Genomic DNA, 23,953 nt, shown 5'->3' with positions numbered 1-23,953 from the left:
CTATGTGTCTCTTTGGGAAGGAAACAATAAACATAGAAAAAAAAGGGGGGGGGTGGAAATCTCACCCACCCTGATTGTCAGACAAAAACAACAATCCCAACAATCAAACATGAATACACTTGTAGAGATACGTTTACTGCTCGCTTTCCATCTTGCTCTTACTAGCTAAACCTTGGCGTAAACTAAAACCTGCGAGCTCTCTAAGTTGAAAACAAACGTTGTGAATAGATATTTATGGCTGAATATTTACTGCCCACGGTAAGGGCTGCTTGAGTCTCTTTTCGAAAGATTAACATAAATGAGGGGGAAAGCAGTGGGCCTAAGCCCACTTATTTGCTTCGCCCAGTGGATATGGACTAAACCAAAATATACTCTCCTGTAAATGTAATAGAACTCACCCCGGAAAGATACGGTTAGTTGAAAATGTACAAATCAATTATAGTGACCGGAAGATATCAGCAGTTCAGTCCGGATAAGAGAAAACAAACTGCATCTTAACCCCCAGAGAGACCGTCCTGGCTCAGACGTTGCTCAGTTCCTTGAGATAAGTGTGCACATCTCCTGGTGTGTTGAAGAGATGGCTTCGGCCTTTGTACTGAACTTTCATCCACGCAGGGTGGATGAGGTAGCCGGTGATGTTCTTCTCCTTCAGTGCTTTGGCGGCAGGTCTGAACGGCTTGCGACGTCTGGCGAGATCCGCGCTCATATCCGGGAAAAGGATGACCCTCTTGCCATTGATGGTAATGTCCCCTTTGGCTCTTGTGAGTTGCAGTATCTTCTCTCTGTCTTGGAAACGGAGGAACCTGATCAGGACGGCCCGTGGGGGCTCATCTGGCCGGGGTTTCGGAGCTGATGTTCTGTGGGTGCGTTCGATTTCCAGCGGCCTGGTGAAGTTGATTATGCCTCGGACCTCCGGGATCCATTGAGGGAAGAAATGGACCGGGTCACGGCCCTCGCTGTCCTCTTTCAATCCCACCACACGGATATTACTACGTCTTCTCTGGTTCTCCATCTGATCTACCTTGTTTTTGAGGTAGGCATTGTCCTTTTGCAGTTGTATCAAGACCTGGTCATATCGAGCGATGGTATCTTCAACTGTGCTAATGCGCAACTCTACCTCAGTCGTTCTCAACAGGAGATCATTCATGGAGGATTTCAGGTAGTCAATGGAAGAATGGAGTTCAGATGATTTCTTATCAATTTTCATAGAAAGACCTTTGTTACCATCCTGAATTTCCCAGAGGAGAGTAGCCAGCATGTCGGCAGGCTCCCAAGAGGCTGCTGAGAGCAACAGCCTGGAACTGTCGTCTGAATTATGATGGCTAATGCTAATCTTGCTAGCTGTAGTGTTATTGTTATCTTGGGAATCAACAACATTTTGGTCGTCCTTCTTGCCTCTCGGTTGGAGGTCCATGGCTCTTTGGGAAGGTAAGTACTTGACAATTTATCAGCCGATGTTAGAATATTGTTTCAACGTTGTTATTTAGGTAATAATAGAATAACTTTGAAGAGCTCGGTTTGTCAACATCTGCTCAGCTCCGCGGCATCACGTGCTCCCCTGCATCACGTGCTCCCCTCCCATCTATAGGCTAGGCCTACTATTTATTTCTCAACTTTCCTAATATGAAGCATATTGCTTCTCTTTACAACAGGAGTTTAGCCTACCAGGCTGCCATGAAAATGAACCACCGGAACCACCATTAACTATTTAAGTGCATATAGATGACTTTTTTTCCCCCCCGCTGCCCCTGTTTTGAGACGGGTGCATGATAATGGTCCGTTCTGAATCAAAACAAGTTTCCCACATTATTTAGTATATGTAAAGACAACATTAAATCAAGAATGGTGTGATGGCGGCATAGTAGCCTAGTGGTTAGAGCGTTGGACTAGTAACCGGAAGGTTGCAAGTTCAAATCCCCGAGCAAGGTACAAATCTGTTGTTCTGCCCCTAAACAGGCAGTTTAGAGAATTTGTTCTTAACTGACTTGCCTAGTTAAATAAAGGTCAAATTAAAATTAAAATACATGTCAAGCAGTGAAGTTTCAGCTCTGTCTGTGGCCTCTCTTCCTTGGTGTGCACTGCCACTGCTTTTGTTTCCATCTTGTCCAGCTGTGTCTGTAACATTTCACGTAAGCCCTGTTTTTTATTGTCTACATCGAAGTAGCGGTGCTTGTACGCAGCATCGAGCATGGTGGTAACACAGTAGAGGCTCAGAGAGAGTGCCACTGAATTGCTTGTTCACTGCCTCTATTAGAGTACTTTTCCAAGTAAACCCCATTTTTGTTGAGCAGGCATTTCAAACCCATGACAGTGTATCAGGTCTGCTGCAGACGCAGTTGAGCTTATTTCTCGATAAAGTTGTTGGAATGGTGCTAGTTCATGTTCTTGTTCTCAAATGCCATTGAAATGGCAGCAGCGGTATGAGAACCAGCACATTCTTGAGCATGCAATATGGCTTTCCTCAGTACGAAATCCTCGCTGACCCACTGTGCTGTCAGACTCAATGCTCATGGGGCTGACATCGCTGGTCCAAATGTCAATTGTGACATAGCAAGTAGCTCATGGATGTAAGTTTCAACAATACTGTGTAACTCCGACAGGGCAACATCTAAAAAATAGCGCCTACTTGGTAGTGTGTACCAGTGCTCGACCGGTCAGCGAAAGCCAACATCATCCACGACAGAGAACGGTTGATTGTCAAGGGCAATGAATTACATTATTTTGGTGTTAAGGAATTTCGCCTTTGAGTTGTCTCGCAGAAATGTTCTTACTCTTTCAAATGACTGCTCGACTTGTTGACTGCTCGATCCACACAGCAGACATTGTGGGCTAGTTTAGGAATGCTTTGTTGCACGTGTAGCTCTATATTTTTTGTCATCTACCTACGTTTATATAGGTATGCACGCCAGATTTGACATCGTTTTTTTGTCATCTACCTACGTTTATATAGGTATGCACGTCAGATTTGACATCGGTTTTGCACATCGGCGTTAACTTCTTGCGTCGTATCCGGGAGCGTAATCATAGCCTCAAGCTCATTACCATAATGCAACGTTAACTATTCATGAATATCACAAATGAAATGAAGAAATATATTCACTCACAAGCTTAGCCTTTTGTTAACAACACAGTCATCTCAGATTTTCAAAATATGCTTTTCAACCATAGCTACACAAGCATTTGTGTAAGAGTATTGATAGCTAGCATAGCATTAAGCCTAGCATTCAGCAGGCAACATTTTCACAAAAACAAGAAAAGCATTCAAATAAAATCATTTACCTTTGAACAACTTCGGATGTTTTCAATGAGAAGACTCTCAGTTAGATAGCAAATGTTAAATTTTTCCAAAAAGATTATTTGTGTAGGAGAAATTGCTCCGTTTTGTTCATCACGTTTGGCTAAGAAAAACCCCCGAAAATTCAGTCATTACAACGCCAAACTTTTTTCCAAATTAACTCCATAATATCAACAGAAACATGGCAAACGTTGTTTAGAATCAATCCTCAAGGTGTTTTTCACATATCTATTCGATGATAAATCATTCGTGGCAGTTTGGGTTTCTCCTCGGAAGCAAATGGAAAAATAAACGCAGCTGGAGATTACGCAATAATTGCGACGGAGGACACCAAGCGAGCACCTGGTAGATGTAGTGTAAAATGGTCCATCTTCCAATGATATGCCTACAAATATGTCACAATGCTGCAGAAACCTTGGGGAAATGACAGAAAGTGTAGGCTCATTCCTGGCGCATTCACAGCCATATAAGGAGACATTGGAACACAGCGCCTTCAAAATCTGGGGCATTTCCTGTTTGAAATTTCATCTTGGTTTCGCCTGTAGCATCAGTTCTGTGGCACTCACAGATAATATCTTTGCAGTTTTGGAAACGTCAGTGTTTTCTTTCCAAAGCTGTCAATTATATGCATAGTCGAGCATCTTTTCGTGACAAAATATCTTGTTTAAAACGGGAACGTTTTTTTATCCAAAAATTAAGAGCGCCCCCTATATCGAAGAAGTTAAACTGGCCAGTGCCCAAAGTTGGCCGATTCCGATATGCTTACCAATTTTATATCGTGCATCCCTACTTTAAATACTTTTTGGCATGATGGAGTACCGTAGCTATGGACATCTGCCTTATGAACAGTCCTGAATCTTGGGGCCTTTCAACAACACAGATAGCTAATTATATAAGTGTATATGTCGGTGTACTTCGTGTCAGAATGCAGTTTTTCACCTTTACACCCCAGGGTAGTTGTAATCTAACCAAATGCCTTGACCTAGCTTCTCTCATCCCTTGAGATTGTTGTGCAAATAATTCAGAGAAGCACAAAGTAACTCAGACTAGCAATTCATTTTTTAAATGTAGGCCAAGGAGATAGCAGTATTTTTAGGTCCACTCATTTCATATCGTCTTTAAAGCAATAAGACAAATCACTCTACTTTAGTAGCTGTGCATTCTATGTAACCTTTTCTAGGTTGCTTGCCCTTGTTTGCATCCAGAAAGAACGACTATGCACAGGCTAGTCTACATGCAGTGCCTGTAATTAATTAGTTTTTAAAATCATTCTTGTGTGTCCAATTTTGTCATGTACATTTCGATTTCTCTCATATCTTCCACATGCATGTTACACTTTTTCCTCTGTCAAACTGTCTTTGTCTCAGTCACTGTAAGTCCTTTCCATCTACTGTTTGTTTTTCTTGTGACTCATGAGTCTCATGTTTGTCCTGTGCTGTTTGGTGTATTTCTGTAGTGATTGTGAAAGGCACTGGATGGATAGCATCGACGCTGAAGTATTGTACCTGTCCACGGAGCAGCATGGGCAGCCACAATGTGAGCTTCCCCACACTGCCCTGGAGGTACCCACCATGGGAGGGTAAGAACACTTTCTCTCCCTTGCTTTTTCGCCTTCAATGGACCCTATGCCTACACTGGTATGCTTTGGTTCGACATGCCACACAAGGGCTAATTCACAAGGACACTATAGTAGTAGATACTAGTTGGGCCTATAAGTAGTGGTTAAGAATTGCATGTGAAGAATGGTAGTGTATCAAGATTCTAAAGTTGAAAGGCCTCAGGATGTTTCGAGCAGACATTTTAGAAAATGACTCCCGCATCTGCTATTCTATAATGTAGACACTAGTGTTGCACTGTATACTGAAACGTCTGTACCTTTCCAATACTAGAACATGACAAACAGTTTGGTCCTGGAATTTTTATTTCGGTACTTGTGTCAAATGTGTGTCTTGGATCAACTCTATCTGCACAGCCAATGTCCCCCTTATAGTGCGAGGCACGCACTGTGCCTGCTCCACTTACTCATTGCTAGCCTGCACTAGGAGTCTGGGCTGCATCATGTTTGCTCCCAACTCATGCCGCACAGAAATTGACACACTTGAATAATGCGACACTGCATGTAGAACTGTTGAAACTGTTAATACTGTTTGCCAAACAATGTCCATGAAGGCTAGAACACTTTACAATGCGAGAAGATACCAGTGGCTTTCAGCTTTGTAAGCTAACTTGTCTTGCTAGCTTACAGCTGAAGCTAACATCAATTGATAATATAAATAACGCAAAACATGCTGATTTCCAAGCTGATTTCCACCATAAACTGTTGAAGTGCGGGTTCCTCCCCCTCTTGTTTTGGGGGGTCCGGTGTGTCCCTCAGATATTTTTATGGGGAAGGACTTGAGAAGCTCAGGTGACTTTTTAAAAGGATATTTTACTCCAAAATAAATTACAATTAAATTATGCTGACACTCTAAATACAATTTAGAATACAATTTCCACTTACGGAAATGAGCCCAATAACATATTGGTGAAATTATTTATTCAAATGTATTTGTACATATTGTACCATGCATATAGCCTATGCTTTGTCCATATTAAGAGGTATGCCGTTAGCAATAAGCTTTATCACCTATAGGCCAACTGATGCAGCATAAATAAACTATAAATAAATAGGCTGAAGCATGGGGTTGCGTATTTAACCAATAAGGCAGAGGGGGTGTGGTATATGACCAATATTCCACGGCTAAGGGCTGTTCTTAGGCACAAGCGGAGTGCCTGGACACAGCCCTTAGCCGTGGTATATTGGCCGTATACCACAAACCCCTGATGTGCCTTATTGCTTTTAGAAAACTAGCTACCAACGTAATTAGAGCAGTAATAATATACGATCTAATATACCATGGCTGTCAGCCAATCAGCATTCAGGGCTCGAACCCTGCGTTCATCCTATTGGGCTAATCATTAGCCTGTTCCCAGATGCGATATTTAACTAGTTAGCATCCTATTGATGAATTTTATGTCTAAAAATGTTTTTCATAAACACATTGAATATACTAGCTAAGTTGGGGTAACTGCCAACCGGGGTAATACGCCCCCTGCCTGTACTTATCACAGAAACCACTTCATGTCACCATTTTTTTCCTCCTAACACTTTCCCTGGTTGCCACAACTTTTGCTCAACAACAAAAAAGTCATCTGTCTACTTACAATTTGTCAATGGCCCAATCACATTTATTTATAAAGCCCTTTTTAAATCAGCAGATGTCACAAAGTGCTATACAGAAACCCAGCCTAAAAATCTCAAACAGCAAGCAATGCAGATGTAGAAGCACGGTGGCTAGGAAAAACTCATTAGAAAGGCAGGAATCTAGGAAGAAACCTAGAGGAACAAGGCTCTGAGGGTTGGACAGTCCTCTTTTGGCTGTGCCGGGTGGAGATTATAACAGTACATGGCCATTTAAGGCCAGATTGTTTAAGATGTTCAAACGTTCATAGATGACCAGCATGGTCAAATAATAATCAGATTGGTTGTACAGAGTGCAACAGGTCAGTACCTCAGAAGTAAATGTCAGTTCAGCATTCAGAGGTCGAGACAGAAAGTAAAAAAGAGCAGGTCCGGGACAAGTTAGCACGTCCGGGTTCCATATCCGCAGGCAGAACAGTTGAAACTGGAGCAGCAGCATGACCAGGTTGGCTGGGGACGGCCAGGTTGTCCTGAGGCATGATCCTAGGGCTCATGTCCTCCGGGAGGGAGGGAGCGAGGGTGGCGTTTTACCCTACAATTGACCCCGTTACATTTAGCCCCACTCTCCCCTATGCATTTGGAGAGAATTGCACTCCTGCTAAAAACGCAGTTGAAAATTGTGCAGTTCGATATATTTAGGAGTTGAGAAATAAAGTTGAAATGCAAAGCTGGGATCCCCCCCTTTTCAACAAAGGCCATTAAAACGGCTGTTTTTCACAATTGCAAGTATTGTTGTGCGTTGACTGCTTGTCCCTCCCTATGGCACTCGCAACTTGAATGCGCCTCGAGGAATATTTCTCTCGCATAGAACAGACAACAAGCCAATTAGGTAAATTGATAAAATATCATATGGGGCCATCTGATTTTCCTATTCATTACTTGTTTTGTTTGCAGAGGAAAAGTAAATGTGGACAGTTCTAGCATCTTCAAAGTGCGCTCGGCAGAGTTATTGTTAGACACATGGACTATAGCCTAGTTCTACACCACTATATGCCATTAATCAGTATGCATTCATAAGTTAGGCCAATGTCTCCTATTCCCCATATCATGTCTGTCTGTGTAGTCTACTTGTTGTCCCCCATGATGAGATCGGGAAGGGGACTGTGGATCTGTCTCCGTCCGTTAGTGCTTTCGTACATTAGTTTGTTCGTACGTGATACCTCTGACAGCACTGGGCCGATTTTAACCCACTAGAGTCGATGTCCGAGCCACAGTGGAAATTTAATTAGCATATAAAAAAATCCCCATAAAAATCTGTCCGTTTTAAACTAGGGATTTTTTGTTGTTGCATTGGATCTGTCTCAATCCGCCGATGTCGAACTTCCGCATCTGCGGTGAAAGGTGATAGCTGGAGCGGTATTTGTCAGACCATGAGACAGGGTTATGATATGGCAGGCATAAGCTACAGAAAACGAACACCATTGCATTTTATTAATGGCAATTTGAATGCAGCAGAGATACTGTGATGAGAACCTGAGGCCCATTGTTGTGGCATTCGTCCGCCGCCATCACCATGTTTCAGCATGATAATGCACGGTCCCATATCGCAAGGATCTGTAAACAATTCCTGGAAGCTGAAAATATCCCAGTTCTTCAGTGGCTTATAAACTCACCAGACATGTCACCCATTTGGCATGTTTGGGACACTCTGGATCTACGTGTATGACAGCGTGTTCCAGTTCCCGCCAATATCCAGCAATTTTGCACAGCCATTGAAGAGGAGTGGGACAATATTCCACAGGCCACAATCAACAGCCTGATCAAGTAACTATATGCGAAGGAGATCTCTCGCGCTGCATGAGGAAAATGGTGGTCACACCAGATACTGACTGATTTTCTGATCCACGCCCTTGCCTTAAAAAAAAGTATCTGTGACCAACATATGCAAATCTGTATAATCCAATCCAAGTTTATTTGTCACGTGTGCCGAATACAACAGGTTACAGTGAAATACTTGCTTACAGGATCTAACCAATAGTGCGAAAAAAAGGTGTGTGTGTAGATAAGTAAAGAAATAACAGTAAAAATACATTTGAAAATAAGAGTAGCAAGGCTATATAGAGACACAGGTTAGTCAGGCTTATTGAGGTAGTATGTACGGTTAAAGTGACTATGCATATATGATGAACAGAGTAGCAGTAGCGTAAAAGGAGGGGTTGGCGGGAGGTGGGACACAATGCAGATAGCCCAGTTAGCCAATGTGCGGGAGCACTGGTTGGTCGGGTCAATTGAGGTAGTATGTATATTGATGTATGGTTAAAGTGACTGTGCATATAAGATAAACACAGACTACCAGCGTCGTAAAAGAGGGTTTGGGGGGAGGGCACACAATGTAAATAGTCTGGGTAACCATTGGTTACCTGTCCAGAAGTCCAGAAGAAAAATTGTTGAGAAGCCTTTTTGTCTTAGACTTGGCACTCCGGATCCGCTTGCCATGCGGTAGTAGAGAGAACAGTCTATGACTGGGGTGGCTGGGGTCTTTGACAATTTTTAGGGCCTTCCTCTGACACCGTCTGGTGTAGAGGTCCTGGATGGCAGGCAGCTTTGCCCCAGTGATGTATTGGGCAGTATGCACTACCCTCTGAAGTGCCTTGCGGTCAGAGGCAGAGCAATTGCCGTACCATGCAGTGATGCAACCGGTCAGGATGGTCTCGATGTTGCAGCTGTAGAACCTTTTGAGGATCTCAGGACCCATGCCAAATCTTTTTAGTTACCTGAGGGGGAATAGGCTTTGTCGAGCCCTCTTCACGACTGTCTTGGTGTGTTTGGACCATTCTAGTTTGTTGTTGATGTGGACACCAAGGAATTTGAAGCTCTCAACCTGCTCCACGACAGCCCCGTTGCTGAGAATGGGGATGTGCTCTGTGCTCCTTTTCCTGTAGTCCTCAATCATCTCCTTAGTCTTGGTTACGTTGAGGGATAGGTTGTTATTCTGGCACCACCCGGCCAGGTCTCTGACCTCCTCCCTATAGGCTGTCTCATCATTGTCGGTGATCAGGCCTACCACTGTTGTGTCGTCTGCAAACTTAATGATAGTGTTGGACTCGTGCCTGGCCATGCAGTCATGGGTGAACAGGGAGTACAGGAGGGGACTCAGCACGCACCCCTGGGGAGCTCCAGTGTTGAGGATCAGTGTGGCAGATGTGTTGCTACCTACCCTCACAACCTGGGGGTGACCCGTCAGGAAGTCCAGGATCCAGTTGCAGAGGGAGGTGTTTAGTCCCAGGTTCCTTAGCTTAGTGACAAGCTTTGAGGGTACTATGGTGTTGAACGCTGAGCTGTAGTCAATGAATAGCATTCTCACACGTGTTCCTTTTGTCCAGGTGGGAAAGGGCAGTGTGGAGTGCAATAGAGATTGCATCATCTGTGGATCTGTTTGGGCGGTATGCAAATTGGAGTGGGTCTAGGGTTTCTGGCCCCGCAGCCTTGTGTATGTTGACCTGTTTAAACGTCTTACTCACGCCGGCTACGGAGAGCGTGATCACACAGTCGTCCGGAACAGCTGATGCTCTCATGCATGCCTCAGTGTTGCTTGCCTCGAAGCGAGCATAGATGTGATTTAGCTCATCTGGTAGGCTCGTGTCACTGGGCAGCTCGCGGCTCTGCTTCCCTTTGTAGTCTGTAATAGTTTCCAAGCCCTGCCACATCCGACGTGCGTCGGAACCGGTGTAGTATGATTCAATCTTAGCCCTGTATTGACGCTTTGCCTGTTTGATGGTTCGTCGCAGGGCATTGCAGGATTTCTTGTAAGCTTACGGGTCAGTCCCGCACCTTGAAAGCGGCAGCTCTAACCTTTAGCTCAGTATGAGTGTTGGCTGTAATCCATGGCTTCTGGTTGGGGTATGTACGTACAGTCACTGTGGGGACGACGTCCTCAATGCACTTATTGATAAAGCCAGTGACTGATGTGGTGTATTCCTCAATGTCATCAGAAGAATCCCGGAACATGTTCCAGTCTGTGATAGCAAAACAGTCCTGTAGTTTAGCATTCGCTTCATCTGACCATTTTTTTTAGACCGAGTCACTGGTGCTTCCTGCTTTTATTTTTGCTTGTAAGCAGGAATCAGGAGGATAGAGTTGTGGTCGGATTTACCAAATGGAGGGCGAGGGAGAGCTTTGTACACGTCTCTGTGTGTGGAGTACAGGTGATCTATATTTTTTTTCCCTCTGGTTGCACATTTAACATGTTGATAGAGATTTGGAAGAACTGATTTAAGTTTCCCTGCATTAAAGATTCCAGCCACTAGGAGTGCCGCCTCTGAGTGAGTGGTTTTCTGTTTGCTTATTTCCTTATACAGCTGATTGAGTGCGTTCTTAGTGCCCGCATGTGATTGTGGTGGCCACAAAAAGTATAGCTGCGAACTCTCTAGGCAAGTAGTGTGGCCTGTAATTCATCACAATACTCCAGGCGAGCAAAATCTAGAGACTTCCTTAGATTTTGTGCACCAGCTGTTGTTTACAAATATGCACAGACAGCCCACCCTCGTTTTACCGGAGTGTGCTGTTCTATCTTGCCGGTGCAGTGTCTCCTGATAGCTGAATATCCATGTTGTCATTCAGCCACGATTCCGTGAAACATAGAATATTACAGATTTTGATGTCCCGTTGGTAGGATATTCGTGATCGTACCTCGTCTAGTTTATTGTCCAATGATTGCACGTTGGCGAGTAATTTTGACGGTAATGGCAGCTTTCCTACTCTCCTTCTGCAGATCCGGACGAGCCATCCGGCTCTACTTCCTCTGCGTCGCTTCCTTATGCGAATAATTGGGATGTCTGCCCTGCGGGGTGTTTGGAGAATATTGTGTGAGTCCTGCTTGTCGTTGTTGTTGTTAAAAAATCTTTGTCTAATCCGAGGTGAGTGATCGCTGTCCTGATATCCAGAAGCTCTTTTCTGCCGTAAGAGATGGTTGCAGAAACATTATGTACAAATTAATTAATTAAAAAACAAACACATAATAGCACAATTGGTTAGGAGACCGTAAAACGGCGGCCATCTCCTCCGGCGCCATTTTTCCATTTTACCAGTCGTGAAATCCATGTATTAGGGACTATTGAATTTATTTCAATTGAGTGATTTCCTTATATGAACTGTGCCTCAGTAAAATCTTTGAAATTGTTGCATTTTGCGTTTTTATTTTTGTTCAGTTTAGTTGTATCTCATGTTCCCAATAATGTTCCCACATAGACATTGCTTTCATCAAACGCTTGTGTGCGTGCATGCTTCCAACCAAACCAGGAACATTCCCACATGCTATAACTCAGACCACACTGGTCGGATTTTGACTAAACTTGGGTGACTGATGCGTCTTGCCATAGAGATCTGGCATTTACAAAATGACACTGATTGGCCCAAGGCAGGAGCTATAGTAATTATCGGAAATGTGTTAGTCACACGGAATGTCTCCGTTGGCCCAAGGGAAACATTTTATAGAAATAGTCAAGAAAGCTTGAAAGCAATGTTTTCTATAATTTAAGTGGGCTTATTAAATCGTAATAGTGGTTTTGAAACCCCTCTGGTTGTTGTGATGGCGCAAACAAAAGAAAAGGAAAGGTTATAGAGCCATCCACTGCCCAGGTTGTTAACACAGGTTGCCATCCTTGTTTATGTGTTCTCTGCCATGCCTGTGGGTTTCCTAAGGTCAGGGGGTTAGGGTGGGGGAGTTAATGCGACCAATGTCATATGACCCAGCCCCCCCTCCCACCCACCCACTGCCACAGAACAACAGGGTAACCGAGTCCCAGTGCCGGAACCTGATTGTCTCCCAGCCTCATATTAGTGCAGGGATTACCAGCTCGCCCCCGTTCCCCATTCATTCCGGACAGTCACTCGTCCTTATCAGCATCAATCTGACACTCTATTTATCTGACGCTGCACCCAGTTCTGCTTGGCTAAGAGAAATGCTCACAAAAAGCCCCAGCCCATCAGCACTTTTTTTTGTGGGACCCAGGGCCACAGCTTTCAGTGGCCTGCCTACTCTTCTGTTAATCTAGACCCAGTTTGTTGGACAGTGAGGATTTGTTGTGTGTTCTACTCTGGTTCAAAGTTTCACCGTTGTCCAATTAATTGAATTTGTTGGTTCTTTACCATTTTTTGTTACTTCTCGTAGTTTTGCATCAGCCTCCATGTAGTTTCGCCATAGTTTTTCCACAACAGCCACTCCTATGCTTCTTTCCACAAGTTCACACTCTTGAAGAAAAGTTTCTGAGTAGGCTCTAGTAGTTTGCAGTGTATCTTGACTTATTTTCTGGTGTGAAAAAGTGAGTTATCTTTCAATTTTTTTTTTACTTTGGAAAAGGGGAGAAACACAAAAACATGGCCTCTTTTAAACTGGATTTTTTGCCTGAGATGATGGTGGACCATTGCTCGTTGAATTCTAGTCCCGTGTAAGTAGTTTTTCTTCTTTCTAGCAATGGGTTAATAGCCTATTGCTAAAGTGCTTTTCAGAAATGAATTTGAGGTTTAGTTTTTTTACATTCGTTTTGGTGTCATGTTGGTGGGGGGGTAGGTTATAATGTTACTTGTTTGATATATTGGATCCACCTCGTATTTAGTCATGTGTTTTCAGCATCAGTCTATACTGATACTCAATTTCTTGATCTGTAGTTTGGTCCCAGCTTGTGACTTGACATTTTTTGTGCTTGTCATAATGTTCCATTCCAAAACTTGGTACTTCAAATTTGATATGTAGATGTGGAATGAGAAAACGGTAGAAGAGCGAGTTTTCAACAGGTGCATACTCCCCAAATGTCCCCCATAATGGTTCAGAGTCTGTATTCCGTATGCAGTGTAGTTGGATTTTATTATTTTAGCTGCTGCTTTTTTCTAGATCAACTTACAAACAGTAGTTATTGTACATGTCAGAGGCTTTAAAACAAGTATGTTGTGATGTTTATGCATACTGTAGACTACATATTTCGTGGTCTAACCCATGTTATTGCCAATTTCGCTATACAGGGAAATCATTAGGAAAGTTTGTTGCTTATTCTTTGATCTTGTTTTATTTTTTATTTTTTACTTCTAATTATCTTTTCATTTTAGCCTTGCTTAGATGTAACATACACATTAAGGCTTTAGTGGGTTAATGTGAAGTGAATAAATAGGCTACTACCAGTTATTGTCATACATTCCAAACTAAAGCAGGTTAGAGCTTATAGAGCATATTTTCATACCTTACTACCTTACCAGTACCATACATGGTTTTACCAGTGGTGCAATAATTTTTTTCAAAGGTAAAAAAAAAAAAAGCCCCAAAAATTGTGTTATCAAATGTATTTATATAGCCCTTCTTACATCAACTGAGTTCTCAAAGTGCTGTACAGAAATCCAGCCTTAAACCCCAAACAGCAAGCAATGCAGGTGTAGAAGCACGATCGCTAGGAAAAACTCCCTAGAAAGGCCCAAACCTAGGAAGAAACCTAGAGAGGAACCAGGCTATGAGGGGTGGCCAGTCCTCTTCTGGCTGTGCTGGGTGGAGATTATAACAGAACATGGCCAAGATGTTTAAATGTTCATAAATGACCAGCATGGTCAAATAATAATAATCACAGTAGTTGTCGAGGGTGCAACAGGTCAGCCCCTCAGGAGTAAATGTCAGTTGGCTTTTCATAGTCGATCATTGAGAGTATCTCTACCGCTCCTGTTGTCTCTAGAGAGTTGAAAACAGTAGGTCTGGGACAGGTAGCACGTCCGGTGAACAGGTCAGGGTTTCATAGCCGCAGGCTATTTGCTAACAAATTGTTAACAAGTACTAAAGCATTCCAAATATGCTAGGTAAGTGCTAACGAACACATGCAAACATAAACTAATTGCAAGGACAGGCAAAAAAAAGTATATTTTTGTGGGGGTCACATACTCCACATAGGTGCAGTGAAATGTGTTGTTTTACACGGTCAGCCATAATAGTACGGCAACCCTAGAACAAAGATCATACTTTTTAGAGAAATGTCCTCTGGTCTGATGAAACAAAAATAGAACTGTTTGACCATAATGACCATCGTTATGTTTGTAGCTGAAGAACACCACCCCAAGCGTGAGGCACGGGGGTGGCAGCATCATGTTGTGGGGGTGCTTTGCTGCAGGAGGGACTGGTGCACCTCACAAAATAGATGGCATCACGAGGAAAGAAAATTGTGGATATATTGGAGCAACATCTCAAGACATCAGTCAGGAAGTTGAAGCTTAGTCGCAAATGGGTCTTCCAAATGGACAATGACCCCAAGCATACTTCCAAAGTTGTGCCAAAATGGCTTAAGGACAACAAAGTCAAGGTATTGGAGCGGCCATCACAAAGCCCTGAACTCAATCTTATAGAAAATTTGTGGGCAGAACTGAAAAAGCGTGTGCGAGCAAGGAGGCCTACAATCCTGTCGCAGTTACACCAGCTCTGTCAGGAGGAATGGGCCAAAATTCACCCAACTTATTGTGGGAAGCTTGTGGAAGGCTACCCAAAATGTTTGACCCAAGTTAAACAATTAAGGCAATGCTACCAACTACTAATTGAGTGTATGTAAACTTCTGACCCACTGGGAATGTGATGAAAGAAAGAAAAGCTGAAATAAATAATTCTCTCTCCTATTATTCTGACATTTCACATTCTTAAAAGAAAGTGGTGATCCTAACTGACCTAAGACAAGGATTCTTTACTAGGATTAAATGTCAAGAATTGTGAAACTGAGTTTAAATGTATTTGGCTAAGGTGTATGTAAACTTCAACTGTATATCTTAATCAAGCAGGGGATTGCCTCTGCTGTTACCAAGACTCAGATGCTTGATCTTGCAATAGCCAATTGGCTAGCAAGTTAGCTAACCAAATAAACAGCTGGAGAGAATTAATTTGGCACATTTCAGAAAGTTAACTTAATAGCTATAACATATAGCTGGCAAACAGTTGTGAATGTCATAGAACTAAGTGTAACTTCATCACCTCACTTAAATTGTACTGCACAGGAGTAACTCCCCTCACAAAGCTCCCATTTGCCCATTGTACTTTTTTGTAACCAAACACCTGACCGGCTCAATCAGCTGTTTGGTAAACTTCATAATGAAAAATAATCGGGTGAAATGAACGCAATCTGTTTTATCTATTAACCTAGTGCACATGTTGACTGCATTTAAAAAATTAAAACATTGATTACAAAAATATTTTCCATGGAATTGAAAATCATACCGTGTGTATTTCAAAATGCCACAGTATACCGCCCAACCCTATTAAAGCTTATGGTTGGTTTGCCTATATGAGGCCATTTGGATCTAGAATATTTTTTACATATTATTCAGTGATCTAAAGGTAGTTTGAGTTATCAATACCACAGAAATAGAACCAGGTTGAACGATTTTCACAAATCGTGCTTAATTACTAAAAAGTGAACTCTTGTCATGACATGTCAATAGGCAGTATTGTGTCCATTGAGATTATATTTCCTGGTATCCTTAAAGTGATAAAGGATTTTGGCAATTCGAGTCCGATGAACACGTGGGTATAATTCTTACATCTGCGTGCAGTTTGAAGGAAGTTGCTAACTAGCATTAGCGCAATGTTTGGAAAGTATGGAAACTACCTCTTAACTTCCTTCATACTGGATACATAGACATAAAATGGTATCCATGAGTTAATCTGAATTTGGGGATGAAGATAAAGGGCATCATTGCCAAAATCCCGAAGTACCCTTCATGTGCTCATAAGATGGTGTCCTTAGATCTATCGCTTCACGTTTTTCTCGGAATGTGTTCCGTACTCTCTCGGTCATTCTCAATGTACAGTGCATTCGGAAAGTGTTCAGACCCCTTCACTTTTTGAACATTTTGTTACGTTACAGCATTATTATATTATGGATTAAATAAATAGTCCTCATCACTCTACACACAATACCCCATAATGACAAAGCAAAAACTGGTTTTTAGATTTTTTTTTGCTAATTTATAAAAAATGTAAAACACATCTGAGTATTCAGACCGTTTGCTATGAGACTCCAAATTGAGCTCAGGTTCATCCCCTTTCCATTGATCATCCTTGAGCTGTTTCTACAACATGATTGGAGTTGCCCTGTAGTAAATTAAATTGATTGGGCATGATTTGGAAAGACGCACATCTGTCTATTTAAGGTCTCACAGTTGACAGTGTCTGTCAGAGCAAAAACCAAGCTTGAGGTCGAAGGAATTGTCCGTAGAGCTCCGAGACAAAATTGTGTTGAGTCACAGATTTTTATTTTTTACTAGGCAAGTCAGTTAAGAACAAGTTCTTATTTTATAATAACGGCATAACCCGGACGACGCTGGGACAATTGTGCGCCGCCCTATGGGACTACCGATCACAGCCAGTTGTGATACAGCCTGGGATCGAACCAGGGTCTGTAGTGACGCCTCTATCACTGAGACGCAGTACATTAAACCGCTGCGCCACTCTGGTTGGATGGGGAGCGTCATTGCACAGCTATTTTGAGATCTCTCCAGAGATGTTGGATTGGGTTCAAGTCCAGGCCCGAGCTGGGCCACTCAAAGACATTCAGAGACTTGTCCCGAAGCCACTGCTCTGGGGTACCAAAACATTTCTGCAGAATTTGAAGGTCCCCAAGAACACAGTGGCCTCCATCATTGTTAAACGGAAGTAGTTTTGAACCTCCTAGATTTCTAGAGCTGGCTGCCCAGCCAAAGTGAGCAATCAGGGGAGATGGGCCTTGGTTAGGGAGGTGAACAAGAACCTGATGGTCACTCTGACAGAGTTCCTGTGTAGAGATGGGAGAACCTTCCAGAAGGACAACCATCTCTGCAGCATTCCACCAACCAGGCCTTTATGGTAGAGTGGCCAGACGGAAGCCACTCCTCAGCCCACTTGGAGTTTGCCAAAAGGCACCTAAAGGACTCTGACCATGAGAAACAGGATTCTCTGGTCTGATGAAACCAAGATTGAACTCTTTGGCCTGAATGCTAAGTGTCACGTCTGGAGTAAACCAGGCACCGCTCATGACCTGGCCAATACCATCTCTACGGTGAAGCATGGTGGTGGCATCATCATGCTGTGGGGATGTTTTTCAGCAGCAGGGTCTTGGAGACTGGTTAAGATCCAGGGAAATGGAGCAAAGTACACCCATATACTTGATGAAAACCTGCTACAGAGAGCTCAGGACCTCAGACTGGGGTGAAGGTTCACCTTCCAACAGGACAACGACGACCCTAAGCACGCAGCCAAGACAACGCAGGAGTGGCTTCGGGACAAGTCTCTGAAAGTCCTTGAGTGGCCCAGTTCGAGCCCGGACTTGAACCCAATCCAACATCTCTGGAGAGATCTGAAAATAGCTGTGCAACGACGCTCCCCATCCAACCTGACAGAGCTTGAGAGGATCTGCAGAGAAGAATGGGAGAAACTCCCCAAATACAGGTGTGCCAAGCTTGTAGCGTCATACCCAAGAAGACGCAAGGCTGTTATTTCTGCCAAAGGTGCTTCAACAAAGTACTGAGTAAAGGGTCTGAATACTTACGTAATTTTTGGACACCGATTTGGCCAATAAAAAAATAATCTTTATTTAACTAGGCAAGTCAGTTAAGAACACATTCTTATTTTCAATGACGGCCTATGAACGGTGGGTGAACTGCCTTGTTCAGGGGTAGAATGACAAATTTTTACCTTGTCAGCTCGGGGATTCAATCTTGCAACCTTACAGGTAACTAGTCCAACGCTCTAACCACCTGATTACATTGCACTCCACGAGGAGACTGCCTGTTACGCAAATGCAGTACGAAGCCAAGGTAAGTTGCTAGCTAGCATTAAACTTCTTATAAAAAACAATCAATCATAATCACTAGTTAACTACACATGGTCGATGATATTACTAGTTTATCAAGCGTGTCCTGCGTTTCATATAATCGATGCGGTGCGTATTCGCGAAAAAGGACTGTCTTACTCCAATGTGTACCTAACCATAAACATCAATGCACAAGTATATATTTTTTAAACCTGCATATTTAGTTAATATTGCCTGCTAACCTGGCTCGTTGCGAACTCTGTGAAGACTATTTCTGAAGACAGTTCTCTTGCGTTCATTGCACGCAGAGTCTGTGTATATGCAACAGTTTGGGCTGCCTAATTTGCCAGAGTTTTACATAATTATGACATAACATTGAAGGTTGTGAAATGTAACAAGAATATTTAGACTTATGGATGCCACCCATTAGATAAAATACAGAACAGTTCCGTATTTCACTGAAAGAATAAACATCTTGTTTTCGAGATGATAGTTTCCGGATTCGACCATATTAATCACCCAAGGCTCGTATTTCTGTGTATTATTATGTTATAATTAAGTCTATGATTTGATAGAGCAGTCTGACTGAGTGTTGGTAGGCAGCAGCAGGCTCGTAAGCATTCTTTCAAACAGCACTTTTGTGCGTTTTGCCAGCAGCTCGTCGCTGTGCTTCAAGCAATTGAGCTGTTTATGACTTCGTCTATCAACTCCCGAGATTAGGCTGGTGTAACCGATGTGAAATGGCTAGCTAGTTAGCGGGGTGTGTGCTAATAGCGTTTCAAACGTCACTCGCTCTGAGACTTGGAGTAGTTGTTCCCCTTGCTCTGCAAGGTCGCGGCTTTTGTGGAGCGATGGGTAATGCTGCTTCGAGGGTGGCTGTTGTCGATGTGTTCCTGGTTCGAGCCCAGGTAGGGGCGAGGAGAGGGACGGAAGCTATACTGTTACACTGGCAATACTTAAGTGCCTATAAGAACATCCAATAGTCAAAGTTATATGAAATACAAATGGTATAGAGAGAGATTGTCCTATAATAACTACAACCTAAAACTTCTTACCTGGGAATATTGAAGACTCATGTTAAAAGGAACCACCAGCTTTCATATGTTCTCATGTTCTGAGCAAGGAACTTAAACGTTAGCTTTTTTACATGGCACTTTTACTTTCTTCTCCAACACTTTTGTTTTTGCATTATTTAAACCAAATTGAACATGTTTCATTATTTATTTGAGGCTAAATTTGATTTTATCGATGTATTAAGTTAAAATAAGTGTTCATTCAGTATTGTTGCAATTGTCATTATTCACCCCAAAAAATCGACCGATTTTAATCGGTATTGGCTTTTTTTGGTCCTCCAATAATCGGTATTGGCGTTGAAAAATCATAATCGGTCGACCTCTACTTGAAATATTCCTGTCCTATTTGAAATCTTTTGTGCAATCTCAATAAATCCGTCTTTCATTTGTGTTTGAAATGCGATATTGGCTTAAACACTGAATATGGTGTCTGAATGCATAAAAATAGAATTAGCCTGTCAGAATTTGACTACTTTATTAGGTTAGACAGTCTTGATTGGATTTCTCTGATGATATGGAGGTATGCGTTTGTCAACTGAAAACCTAGTTGGTTTGTGCTTGCACAAATTCAAATTATATTTATTATCTATTAATTCATTCACATTATGGATATGACAAGGATGGACTTGATGTTCTTTTGTTCTGTGCAGCCTTCAATATTACATTAAATAAATCATTGTTTGGTTATGAAAGATCAGATCTCTCAAAACGAATGTCAAGATCATTCTCTTTAGAGCTATTGGTCTTAGTTGCATAGGTAATTTCTCTGCTGGCGGTATGCATTTGGTGCCGTATGTTTTTGTATGCATTTTAGAATGTTTCCTCAGTCACGTCACCTCTTTCAACTGACACTTAACAACTTTACTTGACTACAAGTTATGCAGTGCTACTGAATTAGTCTACACTTGATTGTACCTTTCTGCAAAACAGCCCTTGCTCAGAAGATGCCATTTTGTGAAGCTTCCAGTTGCTTAGTGTATTATGCAATTGTTATTTCCAGCAGGGACATATTTAATGTGCTACTGGGGAAGACTGCTTTTAAATGTAGCTTCTTTTGCCCTAGTTCACGTCATGTAGCCATATTATAACAACCGTTCTTTTTCTCTCAGGGCAAAGAAGATGAATGGGACCCTGGACCACCCAGACCAGCCCGACATCGATGCTATCAAGATGTTCGTTGGCCAGATCCCACGGTCCTGGGCAGAGGAACAGCTGCGGGAGCTTTTTGAGCCTTACGGCGCCGTCTACGAAATCAATGTGTTGCGTGACAGGAGTCAAAACCCCCCACAGAGCAAAGGTGACAGTGCTGTCTTGAGTTCTTCACAAGAGGTGTCCATTACACTTCCTCACCCTACCCAGAATTCCCTGCCTTTTTTTACATGTATTGGCTGTGTTGCTGAATTCTCTGGAATCCTCTTTCCGATAGCTAAACAATCTAAGCTTCTGCTTATTTACGATATTCTCTACTTTACTACTCCCTCGGCTACCACAGGATATCAAACAAGCAGGACTCAGACAGGCAGTCAAAATTGAGATTTAATGTTATTATTTTTTTTGCAACATTGTCTGAGCTGGAGGACGATTGTCAGTCAAAATGTGTTTTTTTCCCTTCAGTTTAACAGATTTATGTTAATTGGTTAAAACGCAGATTGTTTTTTGCTCCAATGCAATGTTTATACTGCGCCCTACTTGTGCAACTGCAATATCCTTAGTTACAACAGACCGAAAAAGTTTTACCCTACATCCTAAATTAGCTTACAAAATATATATACAGTACCAGTCAAAGTTTTGGGCACACCTACTCATTCAAGGATTTTTCTTTATTTAGACTATTTTCCACATTGTAGAATAATAGTGAAGACATCAAAACTATGAAATAGCATATATGGAATCATGAAGTAACCAAACAAGTGTTAAACAAATCTAAATGTATTTTATATTCGAGATTCTTGAAAGTAGCCACCCTTTTTCCCAGTTTTGCACACTCTTGGCATTCTCTCAACCAGCTTAACTTGTAATGCTTTTCCAACAGTCTTGAAGAAATTCCCACATATGCTGAGCACTTGTTGGCTGCTTTTCCTTCACTCTGCGGTCCAACTCATTCCAAACCTTCTCAATTGGATTGAGGTCGGGTGATTGTAAAGGCCAGGTCATCTGATGCAGCACTCCATCACTCTCCTTCTTGGTCAAATAGCTCTTACAAAGCCTGGAGGTCTGTTGGATCAATGTCCTGTTGAAAAACAAATGATAGTCCCACTAGGCGCAAACCAGATGGGATGGCGTATCACTACAGAATGCTGTAGTAGCCATGCTGGTTAAGTGTGCCTTGAATTCTGAATAAATCACAGACAGTGTCACCAGCAAAGCACCATCACACCACCACCTCCATGCTTCACGGTGGGAACCACACATGCTGAGATCATCCGTTCACCTACTCTGCATCTCACAAAGACACGGCAGTTGATACCAAAAATCTCAAATTTGGACTCTTCAGACCAAAGTAGAGATTTCCACCGGTCTAATGTCCATTGCTCGTGTTTCTTGTCCCAAGCAAGTCTCTTCTTATTATCGGTGTCCTTTAGTAGTGGTTTTTTTATCAGCAATTTGACTACGAAGGCCTGATTCACCAGTCTCCTCTGAACAGTTGATGTTAAGATATCACTTACTTGAACTCTGAAGTATTTATTTGGGCTGCAATTTCTGAGGCCGGTAACTCTAATGAACTTATCCTCTGCAGCAGAGGTGACTCTGGGTCTTCCTTTCCTATGACGGTCCTCATGAGAGCCAGTTTCATTATAGCGCTTGATGGTTTTTGCGACTGCACTTGAAGAAACGTTCAAAGTTCTTGAAATTTTACAGATTGACTAACCTTCATGTCTTAAAGTTATGATGGACTGTCGTTTCTCTTTGCTTATTTGAGCTGTTCTTGCCATAATATGGACTTGGTCTTTTACCAAATAGGGCTATCTTCTGTATATCACCCCCATCTTGTCACAACACAACCAATTGTCTCAAAACACATTAAGAAGGAAAGAAATTCCACAAATGTACTTTTAACAAGGCAGACCTGTTATTTGAAATGCATTCCAGGTGACTACCTTATGATGCTGGTTGAGAGAATGCCTAGAACAGGCCTGGTAAATTGTTTTCCATGGAGGGCCACATTAGACTATATTTTGCCGTCGTGGGCCAGAATCATATTATAGGATTATGCATCATGTGTATGGCTGTTGACAGATATATCTACTGTAAATCACGATCAGATATGCTACTTATTTATCTTTTTTTAACATGCACAGAAATAAACCACATCCATGTTCTCCTTTTGGTAGGTATTTTCATTATTAAACATGCAATGAACTACACAAAGGGAAAAGTTCACTGTGCATTCAGCACCACAGATAGAACTCTTGTTAACGGGTATGCACAAGAAAAAGAAAGAGAGAGCTCAACATTACATTTAAACTACTCAGTGTGAGGAGTGAAGTCTCTGATGGGCATTGACTAGAGCAGTGAAGTCAGATATAGTTTCTGACGTTGCTATGCGCAGGATTTCTGAGAGGTGAGAGTCAGTAAGAGATGAGCTATCTTATATTTCCTCACTGAAAATGTCTGTTCACATACATAGGTTGACCCAAACAGTACAAACATCTTCTGAGCATGACTCCTAATTTTTGGGAAGTTTTGTTCATCGAGAGATGCATAGAATCTCGTCAGTGACATTGTTTTGAATAGTAGTCCAATCACTGCATCAGACTGAAGATCGATAAGCTCAAGTTGCAGGTCAGTGGGTGTTATCCACTTTGAAGGTGAAATGAGAGGAAACCAACCGTGTCATTTTCCAGCACTTTGAAATCCTCAAAACAATGAGAACTCACCGTTCAAGCACGCAGCGGCGATGTTCATCTGATAGGGAACAGACTAGTAGTGTCGGAAGGTGGGTGAGATTGTTGGCTTCTACTTGGCGGGTCAGGAGGAGTCATTTTCCCTTGAAGGCTTTGACATGGCTGTACATCTGATGTGCAAAAAGGCCCTTCCCTTGTAGTTTGGAATTCAGTTCATTCATGAGGGCCATGATGTCCACGGTGAAGGCAAAATCAGCCAACCATTCTTTATCTTGCAGTTGAGGGAAATCCACATTTTCCTTTCATTTGCAAAAACTCAGCCAGCTCCGACTTTTGGTCCCACACTCTTAAGCACCATCCCCAAACTCATCCATCTCACGTTTGTGGTATCTGCATGACCCAACTCTCTCTTCCAACAGTGAGACAAACTGCCTGTGGTTTAAAGATTTTGCTCTTATGAAGTTTACCACTTTAGTGGCTATCTAAAACATGGCTCATTTTCAGAACACATTTACAGAGCACCTGATGAATAATGCAATGCAGGAAAATAATTTTCTGATCTGGGTTCAGCTCAGCTACTTGATCTTGTATCCTTTTCTAAAGGCCAACATTTTTTCCTGTCAAGTTTGGGCACCCGTTAGTGGTCACACTAACTTTTTTAAACTCACACACTTATTAACCTCCAATAAATATTTCCCTGTGGCTGTGCTCTTCATTGACTGCACTGAAGCAAGCTCCTCTGTAATTTCAAAGTCTGG

General features: G+C 42.3%; 1 protein-coding gene across 33 annotated transcripts in view; it reads left to right on the top strand.

The window, feature by feature from the left end:
• Positions 1–23,953, top strand: part of LOC109885115 (CUGBP Elav-like family member 1) — a 55,464-nt gene that overhangs the window by 13,274 nt on the left and 18,237 nt on the right. For 13 of the 33 annotated variants that reach the window (XM_031808618.1, XM_031808664.1, XM_031808624.1 and 10 more), the window contains exons 1-2: positions 4,734–4,874; positions 20,460–20,647. In XM_031808618.1, coding sequence (XP_031664478.1) covers positions 4,771–4,874; positions 20,460–20,647 — 292 coding nt within the window. In that variant the 5' untranslated portion in view covers positions 4,734–4,770. Of the gene's footprint in view, positions 1–4,733; positions 4,875–12,498; positions 12,923–20,459; positions 20,648–23,953 lie in introns of those variants that run through there. The other 20 variants (XM_031808652.1, XM_031808684.1, XM_031808660.1 and 17 more) reach the window with 8 other exon arrangements.

This window comes from Oncorhynchus kisutch, linkage group LG3 (genome assembly GCF_002021735.2).
Source record: "Oncorhynchus kisutch isolate 150728-3 linkage group LG3, Okis_V2, whole genome shotgun sequence".
Classification (NCBI taxonomy): domain Eukaryota; kingdom Metazoa; phylum Chordata; class Actinopteri; order Salmoniformes; family Salmonidae; genus Oncorhynchus; species Oncorhynchus kisutch.
The sequence above is the reverse complement of the archived record's forward strand: the minus strand, read 5'-3'. Positions and strand labels throughout refer to the sequence as shown.